Below are 22,455 nucleotides of genomic sequence, written 5' to 3' on the forward strand. Positions count from 1 at the left end.
AAGTGTGTGTGGAAGGGAGGAAAGAAACAAAAACAGTCACCATATTAAAATACGCATCTCTCTTTAATTATGGAATATTGCCATCTTCTTAAAGCTGGCAGGGCCTGAATTCCACTGTAGAGTTGGAAATCCTGACTCCTGCAGTCCAAATTTCTTTGAGGGGGTTTGAATAGAACTGAAGGTGTTTCTGGTGGGGTTCCCCAAGGCATTTCTGCATAGCACTTCCCTGACTGCAATGTGAAATCCATCCCACATGCTACCTTTAGGTTTTCACCATTCTTTCATACATAGTCCAATTATTTATACTTTAAAAACTAGCACTGTGTTTTAATCAGATATCAAAAATCATCAACAACAAGGATAGCAAAACAAGTACTTCTCTTAGGCTATGTAGTTGGGAGTGACTGTAGGTTTATATGTGCCAGCTCTGCTGGAGCTAGTGTACTAAAAATGGCAGCAGTGGTGGTGGCTCAGGCTAGCCTCCAAAGGACAACTCCATGGGAAATCTTATATCATACGTAGGCAGCTAGCACAAGATGCCAGCTGTGCCACCGGAGCCACACTGCTATTTTTTAGCATGCTAGCTCAAGCATGTACGTCTACCTGAACTGGGAATCACATCTCCCCACTGCAGTGTAGATGTATCTTTACACTATTGACAAAGGCGTTGCTTAACATGTAGTGTTACTACCACAAATGGTCATTCAAATCTACTTTGCCTCTCAGAGCCAAAGCAAGTCACCAGAGTAATAAACACACTTGAGTTTCACTAGACAAAAATAAATGACAATTCAGCATGCAATCAAAACCCAAATCTGCAGAGCTGCACTGGTAGCACATTATCAGGATTCTCAAAAGGTTAATAAAAATTGTAAGAAAAAGAAACACACACATTAAGGCCAAATTATTCCCAATCCTATAAAAGCAATGTGAGAATATATCTATATATTGCACTAAAACTTCACTTTCAAACTCTTATGCTAAATGAAGTTTAATTTGGAAAGCTGCTAATACAAATTACCACATTGACAACACCTAAAACTTTAAGACATCAATAGTGGGAACAGTGAAGTGTGATATTTAATTGCAATGGAACAAGAGGCCAAACAGAGGAGGTCCTCATTTCATTCATTTGCTAATTTATCTGTCAAAAATATTTACACAGAAAAAGTTCCATTAAGGATAAAAAAGATTAAACAATATACAGTAGTACTTGCTATTTATCTATGTAAAACTTTAAATATATATATTTTACCTGGGCTCTTCATCTTTTGATGAACGTTTGGGACAGTACTTCTTAACCAGATTTCTGTTAAAGGTGAAAAGTATATATACTGTTATTATAAAAGCACTTTTCTAGTTGCAATTTAAAAAAAAAAATTGGAGAGACACGCAGTGATAAAAAATAGGCCCCAGTGCAACAATGGATATTCATGGGCAGAGCCTTATACCAGTGAAGGTCTCTCTGCAGCACTAGGGTCACATACTGTAAACTATTTGAACCAAGAATTTGATACGTCTTCACAGGGCAAACTCATTTTGGTGTAAATGCAGTGAAGCCAACAGAGTAATATATATTTTAAGGCACTTGTTGCCATAGTAACTAAATCACCTCATTTATTCACATGCAACTTAAAAGGCTCACAAACAGCAGGGTTTATATTACATTTACTATCCTATCTGGAGACACAAATGATACAGATACTTCCCGGCCAGCCAGCTGGAGCTGATCAAAGCCGCAGCCAGCGCCCCCTCTCACAGTGGCGGGAGGAGGGTTACATGTTTAGCCGGCACCGGGTGAGCTTCCCAGACATTTTGGGCACCTCTTTTTGGTGCCCTCAAATCTTGGCACTCTAGGCGGCCGCCTAGTTTGCCTAGTGGTTGCCTAGCGACCCTGTCTCTCTTTCTTTCTCTTTCTCTCTCTCTCTCACTCTCTCTCTTTTTTTCCTTTCTGTAAGATTGTGGGCACCTTATGTTGCATTGGCATGTCACAGGATTCTTTATAATGTTATTCTACTGCATTTCAAAATTTAGGCAATAATCCTGCAGTTATTTCTGTAGCAGTGCATCCCTGTGTCATCAGTGTCTGACTTAGTGCAGCAAATGTGTTGATCAAGACTGCACTGAGTAGCATCCAGGTGCACGGCTATTCCCCGCCACAACCCCATTCCCCCATTCCCCTGAGCTCTACAGCAGGGCCAGGGAGGGGAGAAGTGCAGAGACCCAGCCGCCAGTGAGTCCTGGGGGGTGATTCCCCACTGCCCACCAAGCCAGCCCTGCCCCCCCATGGAAGCCTGGTGCCCTCCCGCTCCCACCCCCTCCAGATGCCTGGGGCACCACATACCCACCCCCATGGAGGGGGTGTGCGTAGGGCCCCAGAATATCTAGGGACAGGCTTGGTACCCACCACTCTGTCCCCAGCCAACCCTACACTTCCTGCCCTGCCCACAGCCAGCCCCGCATCCCCTGCCTGCAGCCAGCCAGATGCCCCCTACCCTGCTCACAGCCAGCCCCTGCTGCACCGTCTGCCCTGCCCACAGACAGCCCCACACCAGCTGCCTTCAGCCAGCCTCACACCCCATCTCCAACCAGCTCCTCAACCCCTACCCTGCCCAAAGCCAGCCAGCCAGTCCCACACCCCGTCTCCAGCCAACCGCTGCCTGAAGCCAGCCAGCCCCACACTCCCATCTCCAGCCAACCCCTACTGCACCCCCCTGCCCAAAGCCAGCCAGCCTCACACCCCATCTCCACCCGACCCCTGCCACACACCCCCACCAGAAGCCAGCTAGCCCCACACCCCCAGTCTCCATCCAACCCTTGCCGCACACCCATGCCCAAAGCCAGCCAGCCCCACCCCTGTCAGATTATTCATTTATTTTCATTAAATATGTAGATTAAATAATGAAATTAATACGTTTTCAAGCCGAATGTGTATAAATTCTAATGAACAATGCCACATTATGCAATATTCATTTTTGAAAGTTTATAATAAGCGATGCTCCGGGGGCAGAGGTGGGGGCCGGGGCCACAAGGTGAAAGTTTCGCCTAGGGCGAAAATAACCTTGCACCGGCCCTGGAGAGAGAGAGAAACAATATTTGAGTGTCAATTTTCAAATACAATCCTTCTCCAAAGCATATATTCCACCCACTCCTGCCAGGCCGCACCAGATTTACTGTCCCAAAAGTAAGATTTATTGTCACAGGTAATAACTTTCCTTAAAGTCAGAAAGATATCTGCAGAACACTATGAAAGTCCTGCCTTAAAAAAAACCAAACCTACAATTAATTCTCCCCATCCCTCTATTTTCAGTATGTGGACAAATATCACATCTTCATACTGCAGTATCTTTTTTATTCTAACAGCCTTCAAAATTCTCTCGCTTTTTATAAACCACAAAAGTTGCAATTATGGCTCCATTACTTATCTCCCTGCCTCGGTCTAGAAGGAATTTTGTATCTTTTTCAGCAAATACAGAATAATTTTCTGTGTCAAAGTCAAATAAATAAACCATCGCTTTAACAAAATACAAGAGGATCTGGCACATCTCTGGCCCCTGGCACATCTTTAAATCTAATATTTTTACATTTTATTTGATTTTCCAGTAATTCCAATAGTCTCTATCATACAATCAGATTTTATCATGTTTTATGCAACCTGTTATTCTCTTCAGTTTTTCCTTGAACTTACTGAAAATTTTCTGCTAATTAATTTAAGAATCTACTTCAGTAGCTCTAGTGTCCAGTGTGGTCATGTTAACAGAAGACTCTTCAGCTTTCCTTCCGTAATAGCCATGGACTTTTGCAGAGCATTAGTTCTTGTCAGTACTTATTAAAACCTTTCACAACAGAATCTGTATCACCCAACTTTATTGTTAAGAGTCTTCTGCAGCCAACAGAAGATGGCAGTGAGTACAGTGTGAAGAGGTGTCAAGTTTGTTTATAGGCATTTGAAAGCATACGAACTTCTTCCCCAGATATTTCTGTAAAATACTATGTATACTGCACTTTCTTCACCATTAAATCTATCTACTAGCTGCAATCTGAAAGGCAGATAGCAGAACTAACTGCTGTATATTCTCCATTTTAGGCTGCTAATACCATACCCAATACTGCATACCCTGGGTACTGCATACCCCATACTGTATTTCATTTGCCACAGATTTTTATCCACTGAAACAACACTATATATTTTAAATCCAAACAATAAAAAAACAGTACCAATTAGCATATTATTTACATATTGCATTAGGATAGCTTTTGCCCAGGTTTCCCCTTTGTTCACAGTTCTAGGATTTAAAAGAGCAGTTACACTGAAAGGGTGACTGCAAGAACAGCACTCTCTTGCTCTGCTGTGTAACTCAAAAGCCATACTGTGTCTACTTACTTTACTAATACTCTCACCCTTCACTTTTTTCAGTGTGACAAAGCATCAAAATGTGGATCACCTATGTTTTGTTGCAACACAGTTATCACAAAAATAAAAGTTTCTAAGGATGTTTTCTCACTGTGAATTAAATAAGCTAAAGCAGCAAAGAGTCCTGTGGCACTTTATAGACTAACAGATGTATTGGAGCATGAGCTTTCATGGGTGAATATCCACTTTGTCGGATGCATGCCATCTGACGAAGTGAGTATTCACTCACGAAAGCTCATGCTCCAGTACGTCTGTTAGTCTATAAGGTGCCACAGAACTTTCTGCTGCTTTTACAGATCCAGACTAACACGGCTACCCCTCTGATACTTAAATAAGATAGTTATTCAAAGAGAATGGGGAGAGGGAAGAAATCATGTGCAAATAGAAAAAACCCTCCCCAAGTCAGCATTAAGGTTTAATTTCTGAACCATGCAATTCCCAGGACAGATATCTAACACTTGAACTAAAGAAGTGTTATTTCTCCATTTGGACCAGCCCCTTTGGGGAGGTTGTGACACTTCAGCAAATTGTTGGGTAACCCACCGACAAGCAGCAATAGAATGCTGGAGATCAGGATTTTTGCATTCTATTCCTACCTCTGTGAAGGAAGTGTACCTAGTAGTTAGAAAAGTAGATGTAAGTACACAGATTTGCAACATTCTGTAGAAGAGGCAGTATGAAAGAGTAGGCAAGACTCGGGCCTGTCATAGTAGAGACTGGAGTTCTAGTCCCAGTTTCGCCAGAAGTGACCTTGTGCAACCTCTCTTAACTTATATGTAAATTGGGGAGAATGATACTTGCCTCTGTATGGAAGAGGTATGAAGCAATGCTCAATGGTGAAGTGCACAAAAATATAAGCAGCAGCCAGTGTGGAAGAAGAGATCATAATCTGATCTGTGAGCCAAGGAACAGTGGGTTTACTTCCCTCTCCTCATGCACATGGAATGCTGCCTGGCTTGGCAATGCCCAGCTTCCCACAGGAACTCTGTGGCAGAGGCAGACACAGAACTCAGTTCTCCAAAGTGGCACTCAGCTACTTGAATCATGAGATCCTCCTTTCTCTTCCTGCAGTAATCTGCCTCATTCAATGCACACCTTCCAACTTCCACAACAAATGAGGCAGGAGTTGTGCAGACAACCACCTCAGTCACTACTCAACCCTGATTCATATCCAGAGTAGTTTCTAACTTTCCTAATTTTTCAGTGCTTGACATTATTTTACTATACTGTTTTATTTTGACATGCAATTTCCTACTTTTTAAAAAGTAAAAAAAAAAAAAATCCATCCAAAACTTCTGAAAATGTGCAACTTAAAAGATTATATAAACACCACCAATAAGATACACAGATAAATACTTGTATACCTACGATGCCCAGAACTATTTCACAAATTCAACTTTTACTGTTCTAAATCATTTTTTGAATAAAAATTACTTCAGAGGGCAATACTAACTCTCGACGTGTAGACAAAAATTTCTCTCCAGTATCATGGAGTCCATTGTCTGTGTGGAAATTCTACTTGCTGTGCTGGTAGAGATTAAAAGCAGACAAGGCTCCATATAATCTGGATAGGTTTGTGTTTTTTCTCATGTCAAAAAAGACAAAACCTCTTCCTTGGCACCCAAAATTATTTTCCTATGTTGCTTTTTCTGGTATTATTTTATATTCCTGCCTTATACTCTATATAGAGGCTTCCATTATAAACAGGGAACTTCTAAAATACACCTCATTATTATTCAGAAGGTGAAATCCATAACAAGCATAACAATGCTGTAGCTAGGCAACTGTGCAAGAGGCTTTTCAAGAGAAGATTTTCTGGCATGTTACAGATAAGAAAGGAAAACCACTTAATATAAAGCATACAGTTTAGAATGGCAGTGGGGGAGGGTCCTGATTACTGATGACTTAGCAGCATGCTGATTTCTGTTCTAGTTTTATTTTTTCAGTGTGATGCTGTTTTTATTAATCATTTCTAGGAAGACAGAAATACCTTATGACAACCTTCCCCCCAAACAAAAACAACACACACTGTAGCATTTAAAACAAATTAGCCAGCAGTTGGATCCTGACCGCATTTGAGCTGACATGAATTTGTAATCTGACGCATCAAATTTTGTCAAATTTTCTAAGGACTCAGCAAACAGTAAATATCTCAGGCTTCAATAAGTGCAAAAGATAATAAACATGGAGAGACAGATCATGAGTGCAAGAGTCAGTGGAAAAATGGAAGGCACGGAGAGAACAATCGAAGGAGCACAAAAGGCTATTCTAAAATGAGAATACCAAGTCTTGAAAAGCAAAGAGAAAATAAACTGATGTCCTGGAAAATAACCCTTAGGTGCCTCAGGGAGTTTGTGAGGGCATAAGGAATAGACACTCAGGCAGCACTCTAGAAAGTATTTGCTGACAGATATCTCTTGGAAAAAAGAAAAATGTTTGACATTTGTATCTAAACTTGAGCTTAGCTCTTAGACTCTAAATATACTGGTCTGTCCAGATGATGAGGCCAAACCAAAAAAAATCTAACAAACAAAAAATCTGTTAGGTCTGGACCAAATTTTATTTTTTCCAAACATTTTGCTGAATCGAGAATTTGGGGGTGGAGGGAGGGGCTGTTTCAAATAAACCAAAACATTTTGGGTCAACCCAATTCAACAAATAATTGTTACTACTTTTTTTATTTCAAAAATGTCAAAAAATTCATTTTGACAATTTTGAAATGCTATATTTCAACTTTTCATTTTGAAATGGTGTTCCACCTTGAAATTTGGCCAATTTAAAAAAAAAAAAAGAGTGTGTGTGTGTGTGTGTGTGTGTGTGTGTGTGTGTGTGTGTGTGTGTGTGTGTGAGAGAGAGAGAGAGAGAGAGAGAGAGAGAACACCTGAAAATGATGTTCTCACTCACTCACACACTTTTTTTTTTTAAATTGGCCAAATTTCAAAGTGGAACACCATTTCAAAATAAAAAGTTGAAATATAGCATTTCAAAATCATCAAAATGAATTTTTTGACATTTTGAAATAAAAAAAGTAGTAACAATTATTTGTTGAATTCTATCTGAATTGTGAATAGATTCAGAGATCCAAAAAATACATTTTTCGGCAAAAATACCATTTGCAAAAAGAATTTTTTTTTAAAATCACCCAGCTCTATGCAGGAAAAGGAACTGCAAAGCACTGACATAGGGATCTGCCCAAATGAAGCTCACTACAGGCATGTGGACTTAAAGTGAAGCTGAAGAATAAGAATCTAGACTATGAAGCATTTTATTCTGTCAGGTTCTTAATGACAACTCAGATTAATCTTTTCTTCTACCCTCAACCCACAACGTTTTGAATCTTTAAGGTCACAAGATGTATTAAAAGAGTTTATGATGAACAGTTTGTTTAGCATTGTAATTATCTTCTGCAATACAAAGCAAACACACTGGAAAATAATAAGAGTCTGTTTTAGCAGAGCATATTATTAGGATCTTTTTCATTTACAGCATAAAGAAAATTCATTCTGTAATTGTGAGGATAGAAAATAAGAGTTGAAAAAAGCTGTTAGAAAGCTGACAATGAAATATGACTCTTTCTACCACTAGGGCATCAATTTAAATCCCATCCAGGTTAGCAATGATTGAAAGTCATTGCCAGCCTATGTGAAATGAGTTATGGCTAAGCTTGGCAGAATTTGATATTTTTTAAAAATAATTTTGATGGATAATATCAATTTTTATTTTTAAGCATCTTTTCCCCCAACTTTTATCTACTTACATTTTTGCATTTGTAGGAAATTATAGGAGGGTCATATATAATAATTTAACAACAGTATGAGACTGAAAAAGTTAAAGCTTTATAACAGTTAAAACACAAATTGTCAACTTCACATGTCAAAATATATCAAGTAAAAATCCTTAAATCAAACTCTAATAAGTTTTCAAGCAGCATTTTTCTTAACTGAAATTTACAAATAGGCAAAGTATCAGTGGAAATGTTTTTTCATCAGTTTGTGTGAACGGTGAAATCAATATTTACCAATAAAAATCTAATCCTTCCAGTCTAGTTATGGCCCCTTACTCAGTGGACACATATCCACAGTGTACAAACGAGCACCACTTTTCACATTAATTAATGGCTTCAGCAGAGATTCTTAGCATTACTAAGGGCACAGAAACCGAACTACTCATCTCTAACAGTAGCCTTTCAAGAAAAGGATTTACATGCACCAGTAGGGTGGAGTGGAGAATCTTGGACTGCACTACCTGTGCTGTGCCCAAGTCTGTATATGAACAAATGATTTCACAGTCTAACAGGGTCAGTTCAGCAGCATGCGCAAGCACTAAATTAATATAATTAAAAATAAAGTGGGGACAAAATGAGGGCGCTAGATTAAAAAACATTTTATTGCAGTTGAAAGTAAGATGGTCGATTTTTTTAGTGGCAGGAATACACCACTTTGCTCTCTGGGTTGGTGAAAAGACTCAGGGATGAGGTGGCAAGCAATAATTATTGCTTAATGAAATCTAGGGGTTAAGATGCTTAGTACTCTTAAAGTATATCATGGATCTCCCAATTCAACCCTCTTTGGAAGTAGTACTAGCTTTCACGGAAATGTGTCTATTTTCTGTAACATAGGATGGAATTATGTAAATCTCATCAACTGCCTCGTGTCACTACATTACAGCATTTTACTGTAAATATTTGTATAGAGGTGTAGTTATCTTGAATTTTGCATATGGTCTTTAGGTCCATACAGTGCTGTAAGCTGCGTTACAAGTGGGCACAGTTTCACTGACATTCTAAAAGTTGTTTTGATTGAATGACTTCAATACAGTTGGAGCAACCAACTCTGAATTTGTCCCGCAATCTTTATATTCCATTAAGGGAGATTTTGGAAGTGAATTATATTTAAAGTCTACTTTCACAGAATATGAAGCAATGCAATTAGAACTTCCAGGCCTTTTGATAGTTAAAGAAAAAGCTCCACTTTTAATGGCACTCTAGTAGCTTGAAAGATTGGAATAGCACCAACTAACAGTTATGGTGAGCACTGATCACAAAACTGGTTTAATATCTCAGTGAGTTATCAGAAAAAGCACTCAACTGAAGACAAAACACCATAGAAAGGAACTACGTGGTAGCTGAGTACAAAAAACAACCTCTCTGGAATATGAGAGTTCATGTGCTTTGGTTCTTAAGGTAATCACTAAAAGAAAATTTGCCACATCCACATTTGGATAATAAACAACAGCTTAAGTTTTCAGCTCCAATCAAAGGAAAACAGATTTAAGAAACAAACACATATGGTGGTAATTTGCATTTCCATCTTAACTTTTACACTTACATTTAAATAAAGTTTCTCTGTTTCTTATATATACAGTAATTTTGGTAAATATGTCTCAAGGTGGCTTGAAACGTACATTAATCTGCTATGAAGAAAAAACAACAACCCAGTAGTACACATTAGTCAACAGGGCATAATCACCGTCATGATTTAAGCAAAACATTTTCTATAACTGACTCAAATCAACTAGATGACTCTAGAGATCATGGAATATTACACAATTAGAGAATAACACTCATCCAGAATCCATAGGAGTGGCTTTTTCTGCCTCACTCCAGTTTAAAGCAGCTGGACAAATTCAGACTCTTATTTTGTATTGAAGTTATGCTAGTTATACTTCTGCACCATATAATAGAAAGTTGTACCTCCCACTGCAACAGTGTTAGCATGAAAGAAATGTGCTGAACAGAATAAAAATAAAAAGGAGTTAATCTCCGGAATTGTTTTGATTTGACAAAGAGGAAGTAAAACAAACAAAACTCTTCTCTTTCATCAACAACAGTTACTGTATCAAAAACATCTGATAGCTCATTACAAATATCTACTGACAGTATAATAAATTGACACATAATAAAGCCAACTTCTTTCCAATCATAAATTAAGAACAAATTAAATATGTATATCATTGAACGACTTTGTTAACCTACTGCATATCCAATTCTACCTGTCCTGACTCATGTTCCTGAAACTTTGAAACAACCAATAACCTGCCGATTCTTTGATTCCCTGGTAACATAAGAACGTAAGAACAGCTGTCGTGGGTCAGACCAAAGGTCCATCTAGCCCAGCATCCTGTCTACCGACAGTGATCAATGCCAGGTGCCCCAGAGGGAGTGAACCTAACAGGTAATGATCAAGTGATCTCTCTCCTGCCATCCATCTCCACCCTCTGACAGACAGACAGAGTCTAGGGACACCATTCCTTACCCATCCTGGCTAATTGCCATTAATGGACTTAACCTCCATTAATTTATCTAGTTCTCTTTTAAATCCTGTTATAGTCCTAGCCTTCACAACCTCCTCAGGTGAGGAGTTCCACAAGTTGACTGTGCGCTGGGTGAAGAACTTCCTTTTATTTGTTTTAAACCTGCTGCCTACTAATTTCATTTGGTGATCCCTAGTTCTTGTATTATGGGAATAAGTAAATAACTTTTCCTTATCCACTTTCTCCACATCACTCATAATTTTATATACCTCTATCATATCCCCCTTAGTCTCCTCTTTTCCAGGCTGAAAAGTCCTAGCCTCTTTAATCTCTCCTCATATGGGACCCTCTCCAAACCCCTAATCATTTTAGTTGCCCTTCTCTGAACCTTTTATAGTGCCAGTATATCTTTTCTGAGATGAGGCAACCACATCTGTACACAGTATTCAAGATGTGTGGGAGTACCATCGATTTATATAAGGGCAATAATCTATTCTCCGTCTTATTCTCTATCCCCTTTTAATGATTTCTAACACCCTGTTTGCTTTTTTGACCGCCTCTCCACACTGCATGGACGTCTTCAGAGAACTATCCACAATGACTCCAAGATCTTTTTCCTGATTCGTTGTAGTTAAATTAGCCCCCATTATATTGTATGTATAGTTGGGGTTATTTTTTCCAATGTGCATTACTTTACATTTATCCACATTAAATTTCATTTGCCATTTTGTTGCCTAATTACTTAGTTTTGTGAGATCTTTTTGAAGTTCTTCACAGTATGCTTTGGTCTTAACTATCTTGAGCAGTTTAGTATCATCTGCAAACTTTGCCACCTCACATTTTACACCTTTCTCCAAATCATTTATGAATAAGTTGAATAGGACTGGTCCTAGGACTGACCCTTGGCGAACACCACTAGTTAGCCTTCTCCATTCTGAGAATTTACCATTAATTCCTACCCTTTGTTCTCTGTTTTTAACCAGTTTTCAATCCATGAAAGGACCTTCCCTTTTATCCCACGACAGCTTAATTTACGTAAGAGCCTGTGGTGAGGGACCTTGTCAAAGACTATGTCCACTGGATCCCCCTTGTCCACATGTTTGTTGACCCCTTCCAAGAACTCTAATAGATTAGTAAAACACAATTTCCCTTTAGAGAAACCATGTAACATGTAACATATGATGACATTATAAGTTTTATACAACACATTTCTTCTTTTGCTCCTCTTTAATTGTGCTCAAGAAAATGACTCATTAGAGCAGTGGTCTCCAACCTTTTTATGCACAAGATTACTTTCTGAATTTAAGTGCAACTCAGGATCAACCCCACTCTATCCCTGAGGCCCCGCCCCCTTCCCTCCCATCACTCTCACTCACTTTCACCAGGCTGGGGCAGGGGGTTGGGGTTCAGGAGGAGGTGCAGGCTCTGGGCTAGGGCCAAGGGGTTTGGAGTGTGGGAGGGGGCTCCGGGCTGAGCCTGGGATGCAGGAGGGGGTGAGGAGTGCAAGGTCTGGGAGGGAGTTTGTATGCAGGGGGGCTCAGGGCTGGGGCAGGGGGTTGGGATGCAGGAAGGGGTTTGGGGTGCTGGCTCTGGGAGGAGGCTTGGAGTTGGGGTGCAGGTTCCCGCTGGGTGGCACTTACCTCGGGCGGCTCCCTGTTGGAGGAGCAGCGGGGCTAAGGCAGGCTCCCTGCCTACCCCCACCCCACGCTGTTCCCAGAAGCGGCCAGCACACTCCTGCAGCCCATTGAGGGGGCCCATGTGGCTCTGCGCACTGCTCCTCCCTGCAAGCACCGCCCCCACAGATCCCATTGGCCAGGAACAGGGAACTGCGGCCAATAGGAACTGCAGGGATGGTGCTTGCAGGCAGGAGCAGTGCACGGAGACTCCTGCCCCCCCTACCCCCCAGGGGCGTGCTGGCCGCTTCGAGGAGTGGCGAGGGGCTAGAGCTGGCACGGAGCCTGCCTTGGTCTCAATGCTCTGCCCAACTTTTAGCAGCCGGGGATAACGATCAGCTGGCAGAGCCTCCAGGTTTGACCAATTATTACGATCTACAGGCTGGTGACCGCTGGATTAGAGCAAATTATAAAGGTATACATTTTTCATTTACAAAATGCACTGTGCAAGAATTCCAAGGCACTATACTCTTCAGGAGGAATTACAAATCTTATCCAAAACAATATTAAAAATGAAAGAATGAAAGGTTTGTTTTTATATAATATTGACATAATAATACAGATAATATAAATTTTAGAACACAGTAGGTAAAAGAGTTCACATATGGACAACACAATCCTTTATAATTAAGGATCAACATTTTAAAAATCAAGGCACAGACAAACCTGAAGACAATAAGACGGGCCCCTTCTGTAAGGTAGTCAAAAGATAAGCTTCAGTTACTTAAGCAAAGAGGTGACCTGTTTGCGCTGTCTGTGAAAAAGTTTTTGATTTAACTGTCCAAATAAAATGGTTTCCTCATTTAAACAGATAGAACGAGCAAAACAAGCCAACACAGAGCTGCGAAATGGTGCTTCATTCTGCACACTTCAACCACTTCTTGAGCTCTTTACATTCTTATATTCCTACCTTCTGAAATTCTGCTCACGAATGACTTCTATCAGATTTCTAACACAAAGAAGTGAATTCCGCCAATCAACATAACAAATGGATGCTAAAGCTTCTGCTGCTAAACTTTGTTGAACAGAGAAGAAACCAAAGAGCTGGCTGATGTGAAAAGATTGCTAGAAGCAAACCCCAAAACCAGGCAGAAGTATCAGTAGTTCTTAAAAAGCCTCAAGATTCCATTGAGCACATCTTTTAGGTTCAAAAGACACAAGAGGGGAGAGCACTTCGGATTGGTAAATCAGAAAAATCTGTCTCTCGTAAAAAGTAACTAATGATCTAATTCAGATGACTGATGAAAAACAGACCTTGAACAACAGAATCATAAATATTTATCTACCAACCTGATAATATAATTCAGAGTAACTGTTACTGAGTAGGATTTAAAAAATAAATAAATACAACTTACCTTAATTGTTTTGCATAGTTTTGTTCAATCTCTATCCTTTCTTTTACAAACTTTGCATATCTCTCCAAGAAGTCAATGCCCCACTGCGTATGCTTGTCTAAGTTATCAAATTGATCCTTCAAAACAAAACAAAGAAATTCAATTAGCTACACAAGGTTTAAAAAAAAAAATCACAAAATTCTATCAATTTCATTTAGTTATGAAGTTGTGGTCTTTGATATTTAGATATAACTCACTACAACGGGGATAATAAAGCCAGTCCTATGCATATCACAACCCTCATATGCCAGAATATAAGTATGCTAAAATTACATGTGCATACATACTTTTGGCTCTTCATGTAAAAGCACCTGTACTCATATTTAAAAATTACTCACGGCTGTTTTTTTTTTTCATAAAAAGTAATGGCCATTAATATTTGTATTACTTTAAAAATAAACAATCCTTTTCAATCAAGGAAAGTTTCCAACACAACACTGAAAATATAAGTGGAGACAAGTGTTCTGTAACTGGTTAACAAACTATTTAAGTACAATTTCTTTCACAAGAGATTTTTTAGTAATTTAAAAATTCCTCAACACAGACCCTAGGTCTGGTTTCTAGGCATTCAAAAAAGTATTTACATCCTTAAGATCACTCAATGACAGAAAACATACTTAAGTTATACTGTACAACAAAGGTGGATACATTCCGTATTTCAAAAACAGATAGTTAAAAACATCAGCAAATGCTCACTCCATGATAGGTGCTGGTGACAGTCTCCAGACAGAGCAAAGTTAGTTCTAAAAATGAACAGGGCTATGACAAACTGGCAACAGAAGACAGAAACTGGATTAAAAAAAAAGCAGATTTCTTTAGAAATTATCAAAACCCCCTGTTATACTGCTACCTTCAAAGCTGAATTTTCACTGTTACAGGTGGCAAATCAACAGGTTGAGCAAACATTCATTGAGGGTGAAGAAGGAATCCAAAAATAAAAAGGGGAAATGTGAATGAAATATCTAACAAAAAATGAAGATGCAGTTCGGTAAACCACACTGCACACATTCATATTTTTATATGAAAAGTTTAAACACTATGCCATGCTGAAGAGAAGTCCAGGATTTGTGTTTTAAGATGACAATATTTATTGTAAATTCTGACCATATTTAGCACACCTCCTCATGAACAATTGCTCAATAATCTCAAAAACACGAGCAAATGTAAAAAAAATACAAGCTATCATACAGTGTCCCCCATAGAAACTGTGTCCAGATACACCTAATAGGTAAATAATACAGCTATAAAATAAAATTAAAAATTAATACCAGAGAAAGAAAGTGATGAGGTTTAGGCAAGGCTAATCGTGGTGCCTTTACATATTTAAAGTTTGCATAATAGAACATTACTTTCTTCATTATCTTAAGCTATGCACCACCACAGCCCTGACTCAATATTGCACCTTAACTTAATGAGTCATATCAGCCTTTCCTATAAACAACTTTAGTCTTCTTGTTCCAATGCACACTACAGTGATTTGAAGTTGCATCAAGGAATGCTGAGGTACAGTGCACTTTGGCAGTCTTAAACAATATAACATTGATTGAAATGACATCTGGAAGACACTGGTAGTAAAAATACACCATCATTTAGGGTATATAAGATCAAACAACATTTTATCAGTTTTGACAAACGTAAGGAAGAAATTCAGAATTAAGATTGTTCTCAAATCTCAACTTGTTGATGTTTAGGGCACTGATGCATAGATTAAATACATCCCACACATCTAATTTGTGCTATAATGGTGATTTAAAGACAGTGTTGGCCTTCACTCTAGATTTCTTTGAAGTCAGACCCTGAGCATTGTTTAAACAGGGTTTTTTTTGAGAGGCATTAAAATATCATATGTAAGCATAAATTTTAACTTTCTCAGAAGCTTTGCTCTTTTATATTCTGCTCTTGTTTTTGTAATTACTTTTGACAATATTAGCCTTGTATCCAAATGAAATCCCAATAAGGTGTTTTTGGTAGGGAGTCAATGGTCAGAGCCATTAAAAAAATACTTCCTTCAGTGAAGAGCAAAACAATTCCTTTGCTGTCCTAGTTTTGGCTGCTTACTCCACTACTTTGATTTGCTGCCAAGGTTTAACTTAATATTCTGGAACATCAAACTGTTAATATTGTAGAACATATAACCACAGAGAATATCTTTCCAATATTACAGGATCAAATAAAAAACAAATAATTTGAGAGATCAGTTAATGAAAGTTACTTATTTACCACTGACATATACAAAGATGAACCTGTATAAGTAATATACATCTCTCCTTCTACCATTAACAAAAGGATCACTCCTCCTCACTGAAAAGCTTTCCTTTCTTTCCTTCATCTTCCTCCATCTCACTCTAGAACAGGGGTCTCAAACTCAAATGACCACGAGGGCCACATAAGGACTAGTTCATTGGCCCGAGGGCTGCATCACTGACACTCTCCCTCGCTGCCCCTGGCCCTGCCCCCACTCCACCCCTTTCATGAGGCCCTGCTCCTGCCTCGCCTCTTCCCACAGAAGTCCACACCCCAACTCCGCCCCCTCTCTACCCCCAGAGGGTGTAGGAGGGGTGTGGTGGAGGCACAGGGCAGGGAGTGCAGGAGGTGTGCAGGGTGCGGCAGGGGGCTCAGAGCAGGGAGTTGGGGTGTGGGGTGCAGGAAGGAGCATGAGGTGTGGCAGAGGGTTGGAATGCAGGCAGGGGGCTCAGGGCAGGGGGTTGGGGTGTGGGGTGCAGCAGGGGGTTGGGGTTCAGCAGGGGGGCTCAGTGCAGGGAGTTAGGGGCCAGGGGGCAGGAGGGCTCTAGGCCAGAGCCCAAAGCCACTTACCTAGAGCGTCTCTGGGATGGCCCCGGCAAGCAGCTGGAACCATGTCCCTGCAGCCCCTGGGGGAGGAGAGACCGTGCGCTGCTTGCCGCTCCTCCGCGTACTTCCCCCGAAGCTCCCATTGGCCGTGGTTCCCAATTCCCGGCCAGTGGGAGCTGCGAGGGGTGGGGAGGGTGTGCCTAGAACCAGGACAACACACAGAGCCCTCTGCTTCCACTCCCCACCCACCCCCCGCCGCAGGGACATGATACCAGCTGCTTCAGGGAGCGGCGCAGGGCTTGAGGGGGGCAATCCGCTGTAGTTTGCCCACCTCTGGCCTGCAGGCAGGCCGGGGAGGCGCAGGCGACTTGGCGGGCTGCAGGAAATAGCCCCGTGGGCCGCGTGTTTGAGACCCCTATTCTAGAAGCTGCAGGTTCTGAGCGAGGACAGCTAGGGATAGGAGGTCCTGCTTTTGCTTCCATGAGAAGAATAATTTGGCACTGAATGAAACAAAGGCTGCTGGAAAGAGAGGTTACTCACCATGTGCAGTAACTGGAATTGATCAGAGATTTTTGGTAGTGGTGTCCATTCAGCCTGCACATGCAAGACTGTATGGGGCTGAGTAGGCGAATCACTCTTCCTTCTGCACTGCAAAGTCCCACAAGGGCAAATTCAAAGCAGAGGAGGTAGAGGATGACAAGTAGTGAAGCACCCACAGGGAGACACACCTCAAAGAATTCAACTTACTGCACAAGGTTAGTAAACTCTCCTCCTTCTTCAAGTAATGTTCCTGTGGGTGTGCCACTCCAGGTGACTCCTGAGCAGTACCCCCCCTAAGGATGCAGGAGGTTGAGAGCAGAGTCCAAGAGAAAAGAGAGAACTGAGTTGCCTACAGCAGCATCTGATCTTGCCACAGACACCAGGACATAATGATTAGAAAAGATACGAACAGAGGACCAAGTCACCACTCTACAGATGTCTGCAATTGGTACATCCTTAAGTAAGGACATAGTGCTATTGAAGAATATGCTATCACTCTCAAAGGGGACTGGACATCAGCTCTGTTATAACAAGTCTTAACACAACCACAGATCCACTTTAATAGCCTCGGTTTTGAAGTTACCAAACCCTTTTTTCTGCCTGCAATGGATACAAACAATCTATGACATTTTCTAAATGGTTTGGTCCTGTTTTGGTAGAAGGCCAATGCCCTCCTGACATACAGAGTATGGAATAGGGCATTTTGACTAGTCTGATGCAGTCTGGGGAAGAAAACCAGAGATGAATGGTTTGATTAATGTGGAATTCTGAGGACACTATAAGTAACAATCTTGGATGACCCCATATCAACACTTTAGCTTTGTTGAATACCGTAAATGGGGGATCCACCATTAAAGCCCCCAATTCTTATTCCCTTTGGGCAAGAGAGATCACTATCAGAAAGGTTATCTTCATAGATAAATCTAACAACAAACATATAGCTAGTGGTTCAAACAGATGCTTCAGAAAGGAAATTAAGGACTAGGTTAAGGCCCCAGCTACAAGTAGGTCTCTGATTTGTGAGGAGATATTCAACAAACCTCTTAGGAATCTTGCTGTAGTATGAACAGTGAAAAAAACCCTATAAGGGTGTGAAAGGCTGTTACTGGTGTTAAATGAACCCTAATGGAATTCACAGAAACACCCAATGTTTTCAATTCCAACAGATAATCTAATATCCTAGGAAGAGGAGAGTGAGTTCGAGAAATCTGATGCCTGTTACACTAAAGATAATATTTCAATTTCTGGAGGTAAGTATTTCTTGAAGATGGTTTAATAAAACTTGTACTTCTGAGGAACAAGATATCTCTATTCCCAAAAACCATTGAGGAATCATGCTTGGAATCTCAGAATCTGGAAGTTGGAGTAAAGTGTTTGACCGACATCTTGAATCAGTAGGTGAGGACTGATCGGAAGCTCCCAGGAAGGATGAGAGGTGAGTCTCATTAGATAGGGGTACCAGACTTGCCTAGCCACATTGGTGTAATCAGTACTACTCTGGCCCAATCTTATTTGATATTGCTGAGAATCTTTAACAGTAATGATGTCAGTTGAGATGCGCAGAGAAGTCTTTTCATCCACGAGATGAGAAATGAGTCTCCTAGAGATAGGGGATCGAGACGCCCTCGCCCCCCAGAACAATACCTGATGCATTTTGAGTTGGTTGCTGTGGCAAATTTATTGATCTCCAGGAACTCCCAAGCTAAGAATATCGTGTGGAGGACTCTGGAGTTTAGTTCCTATTCATAATTTAGAAATAAATGTCTGTTGAGGTCATCTGCCATGGTGTACTGAATATCTGGTAGGTAAGAATCTGAGATAACTATGTACTTTGGCTACGAACCAATTCTAGGGTTTTATCACTTCAGCCCAGAGAGATGAGGAACATGCTCCTCTTTGATGGTTGATACACGCATACCATACTGTCATGATCTTCACTGACTTTGATCTGATTAGAGGTAAAAATTTGTAGCAAGCATTTCTGACAGCTCTCTGTTCAAAAGATTTACGTGTGGAAGCTGCTCTTGTAGCAACCATTTGCCTTGCACCTTAAGAGGTCCCAGATGTGTCCGCCAACTCAAAGCAAAGCATCCGATGTTTTCACTGTGGTAGGGAGATTCTGAATGAACCGAACACCTGTGCACATCTTTGTGAGGTCCTTCCACCTACTGAGTGCAGAACCCATCGGGGAAGAGAGTAACCAGCCTAGACTGTGTTTGCTTGATTTGTAAACTGTTCAAAGACCTCCCTGTAGACTCTGAAGATTTAACCTGACATACTACACTACAAAGAACACAAGCTGATGTGTCCCAGCAGTTGAAGGCAATATTTTACTATCATTTAAGGACTTTCCTGAATCCTTGAAATGAGATATGCTAAGTGCAAGAAAACTAGAGGAAAGGAGGTATCTGTTGAGTCCACAAAGACCTTGAGATCATTAAAGGGGAGATCTTCAATGGTACTCTGAACCTCTCCCTGTCCAACATCTGCAGCCAAGGTCTCTTCTCATGACCACTGCAGTGTATACAGACCATGTTGCAGAATCTGGTATGTCTAAGGAGGCCTAAAGCAATGTCCTTGCTAGAAACTGGCCCCCTTGAATATTGGCTTTAAATTGGTCACAATGTTCCTCTGGCAGATGCTTAATAAAGGAAATAAAATTTGTTATAATTAAGTAGTTGTATTTAGCCATGAGCATCTGATGCTTTGCTAATCTGAAGTGTGGCTGATGCGTAGGATTTGTGGCCAAAAAGATTGAGTCTCTTATGGTCTTTACTGAATGAGGCAGACTTTGAGCTATGTTGCCTGTCTTGTGCATTAACGACTTCCACTACTAGGATGTTCGGAGCTGGATGAGAAATAGAAACTCAGATTCCCTGGCCAGAACCTAATACTTTTTAATCCATGCCCTTGCAGGTAGGCAATGCTGTAGTTGGGGTTTGCCAAACAGTCTCAGCAGGCTCCATAACAGCTTCATTCACTTGCAAGGCAATTCTCAGAGATGACGAGGTGGGTCAAATATCAAGGAGTTTATAGCAGGACTCCGGAACCTCCTTTAAGGGATTCTGAAGTATGTCATCAATTCACTTCATAAAGTCCTGAAAATGCCTGAATTTCATCTATCATAAAAGGTGGTGGAGGCATGCCAGCTTCATCTGTTGATAAGAAAAAAAATATTTGTAAGAGGTGTCACCTCCTTATCTGCCTTGCTTCTTGCTCCTCAAAGGTCTCTTCCTCTGGCATAGGTGGTGACAGAGGGGACTGAAGAAAATGGGCCCTTCTCTATTCCCACAAGAGGGCGGGAAAGACCTCATAGGAAATTGTTGACAACAGAATGCCGACAGATCCCAGTGAGGCCACTGAGGGGGGCCAAATGACAAAAAGTGGAGGCATTCATCTGTGTTCCTGTGATGTGGGTATCATTTGAGGTCTACCCTCCTGCAAAACATCAATTGTAAGCAGGAGAGTAATGTGTCCTAGAATAGACAGGGGAAACTTACCCTGAAATCCAAGATGGGAGAGAGCTGTTCCACTTGCAAAGTAAACGAGGGCAAATACAGTTATCGAGGTGATAAAGGGGCTAGTGATTGAGAGGATCTTGACGCTGAGAAATGCCTGGCACTCATTAATAGGGGAGGCTGGCTCCAAAGAGCTTATGATACCTGAACTCTTGCAGTACTGATGGTAACAAAAACTGGCCTGGCAGAGGACCTGTGGAGGATGGCTTCAGAACTCTTGGCCTTGAATGCTTGGCCTCAATGTGAGTTGGCTCACATTCCCTCAGTACCGTAAGAGGCCTCGCAGTCTTTGGTACCATTGACTTCTGTGATATGGTACAGAGAGTGTTGTTCAGAGATGGATTTATAGCTCTTTTCAACCATGTGTCTGCCAGTCTGGGTCCAAGCACCTGAACTCTGTGAGTCTGTCTTAGACTGACCTTTTTTCTTTGTCCTTGCAATACCAGCATCACTCAGATCCTGCATGGAGCGTTCTGTGGGACTGGAGGTCTCTGTAGCCTTCTAGTGTGCTGGTGACCAAGATCTTTTTGGAGATTTACTCCTTACCTCCTTCTGTTTAGAGGCAGATGAAGACAGGGTCTACAGTACTGTAAATGTACTTGGTGCAGAGTGCTGCCTACCTCTAATAGCTCTGGTGTCTGAGATCTTGTTGTGGATGGGGCACTAGTGGTCCAGGGAAGTCTATGTATAGAGATGTCCTCCAGCCCTGGATCTGAATCTGGACATAAAGCTTGCTCCATCATTAAGAGTTTAAACTTGATCTCCTGAATCAGAGAAAAGCATATTTATGACCTAAGGACTGAATGGGAAACAAATGAAAGTGATCCTTTAATAATGGAAATGTCTAAGCAACATTAACTATAGGTGGCTTACATGCACTACCTATAACACAAAGGCACTGATCTGGCAAAGCACTTAAGCACAAGCTTAAGTTTAAGAATATTAACAGTCTCACTGAAGTCCACAGGGCTATTAACATGCTTCAGGTTAAGCATGTGCTTACGCACTTAGCTGGACCAGGGCCTGAAACCCTAGTTTAGCAAGTCAGTAGCCTGCCCTTGCTGATATGATCAATAGGAGTGGTATGCTCCACTCCATTTATAGGGAGTTGACTTCACAAAGATTGTTTGTTTCTTGTCTTCATCTGAAGAATTCATGTTCAATACTGAGTGGAATATTTGGATGTTGGAAAAAGACTGATGATTAAAATACAGCTTCCTGAAAAATTAAGTATCCTTTGAAGGACAGATTTAGACTCAGCAAAAATAGATGCCTCAAAACAGAACTGCTTTTTTTCTTTTTAAATCTACAAAAGACATCTCATGTTTTGATTAAAAATATAATAAACTCCTATTTACAGTATAACTATGAAAACAAAGATAAAAACTGGACACATTCAATGTATACATTTCATTCTCTCCAAATCCTGTACATACTGTAGAACGTTCTGCTCTCAATGACTACCAGATAAAGAAAATATGTTAAATGAATACATGTGTTCTGCAGTGTAGGATAAGAATAAAAATTAAAATTAGCCTAAGTTTGGTTAAAAAAATAACATTTTCTCCTTATAGCTCATGGCCAGTAGGGAAAAGACCCCAATCAGCAAGAAAGTTAAGGCCAGGAGAACAGAAAATAGTGTTACTTTTAGCATGGGAAGGATGTATGGTTCCCTAAGTAACTAATAAAGTAAAAAGGAACTGCAGTAACAAGACAAAGGGAAATTGTCTCAAAAGAAACAGACCCAAACCTTCCCACTGTTCTGCTGTACAAGCAAGGGGGTGGGGAGAATAAAAGAAAGCCTTGAAGGAAGGAAAGAATCAAGGAGAAACTGCTGCAAACTAGGTTTTTGCTAAAGCTAGCAAATTAGCTGA

At 40.7% G+C, this 22,455-nt stretch overlaps 1 protein-coding gene across 3 annotated transcripts in view; it reads right to left on the reverse strand.

Annotated features, from left to right (window-relative positions):
* The window catches only part of FNBP1L (formin binding protein 1 like), a 120,074-nt gene that overhangs the window by 33,037 nt on the left and 64,582 nt on the right, over nt 1-22,455 (reverse strand). For all 3 annotated transcript variants that reach the window (XM_030571877.1, XM_030571878.1, XM_030571876.1), the window contains exons 2-3: nt 13,695-13,810; nt 1,256-1,309 (exon numbers count right to left, since the gene is read on the reverse strand). In XM_030571877.1, coding sequence (XP_030427737.1) covers nt 1,256-1,309; nt 13,695-13,810 — 170 coding nt within the window. The remainder of the gene's footprint in view (nt 1-1,255; nt 1,310-13,694; nt 13,811-22,455) is intronic.

This window comes from Gopherus evgoodei, chromosome 8 (assembly GCF_007399415.2).
Source record: "Gopherus evgoodei ecotype Sinaloan lineage chromosome 8, rGopEvg1_v1.p, whole genome shotgun sequence".
NCBI classification, from domain to species: Eukaryota; Metazoa; Chordata; order Testudines; family Testudinidae; genus Gopherus; species Gopherus evgoodei.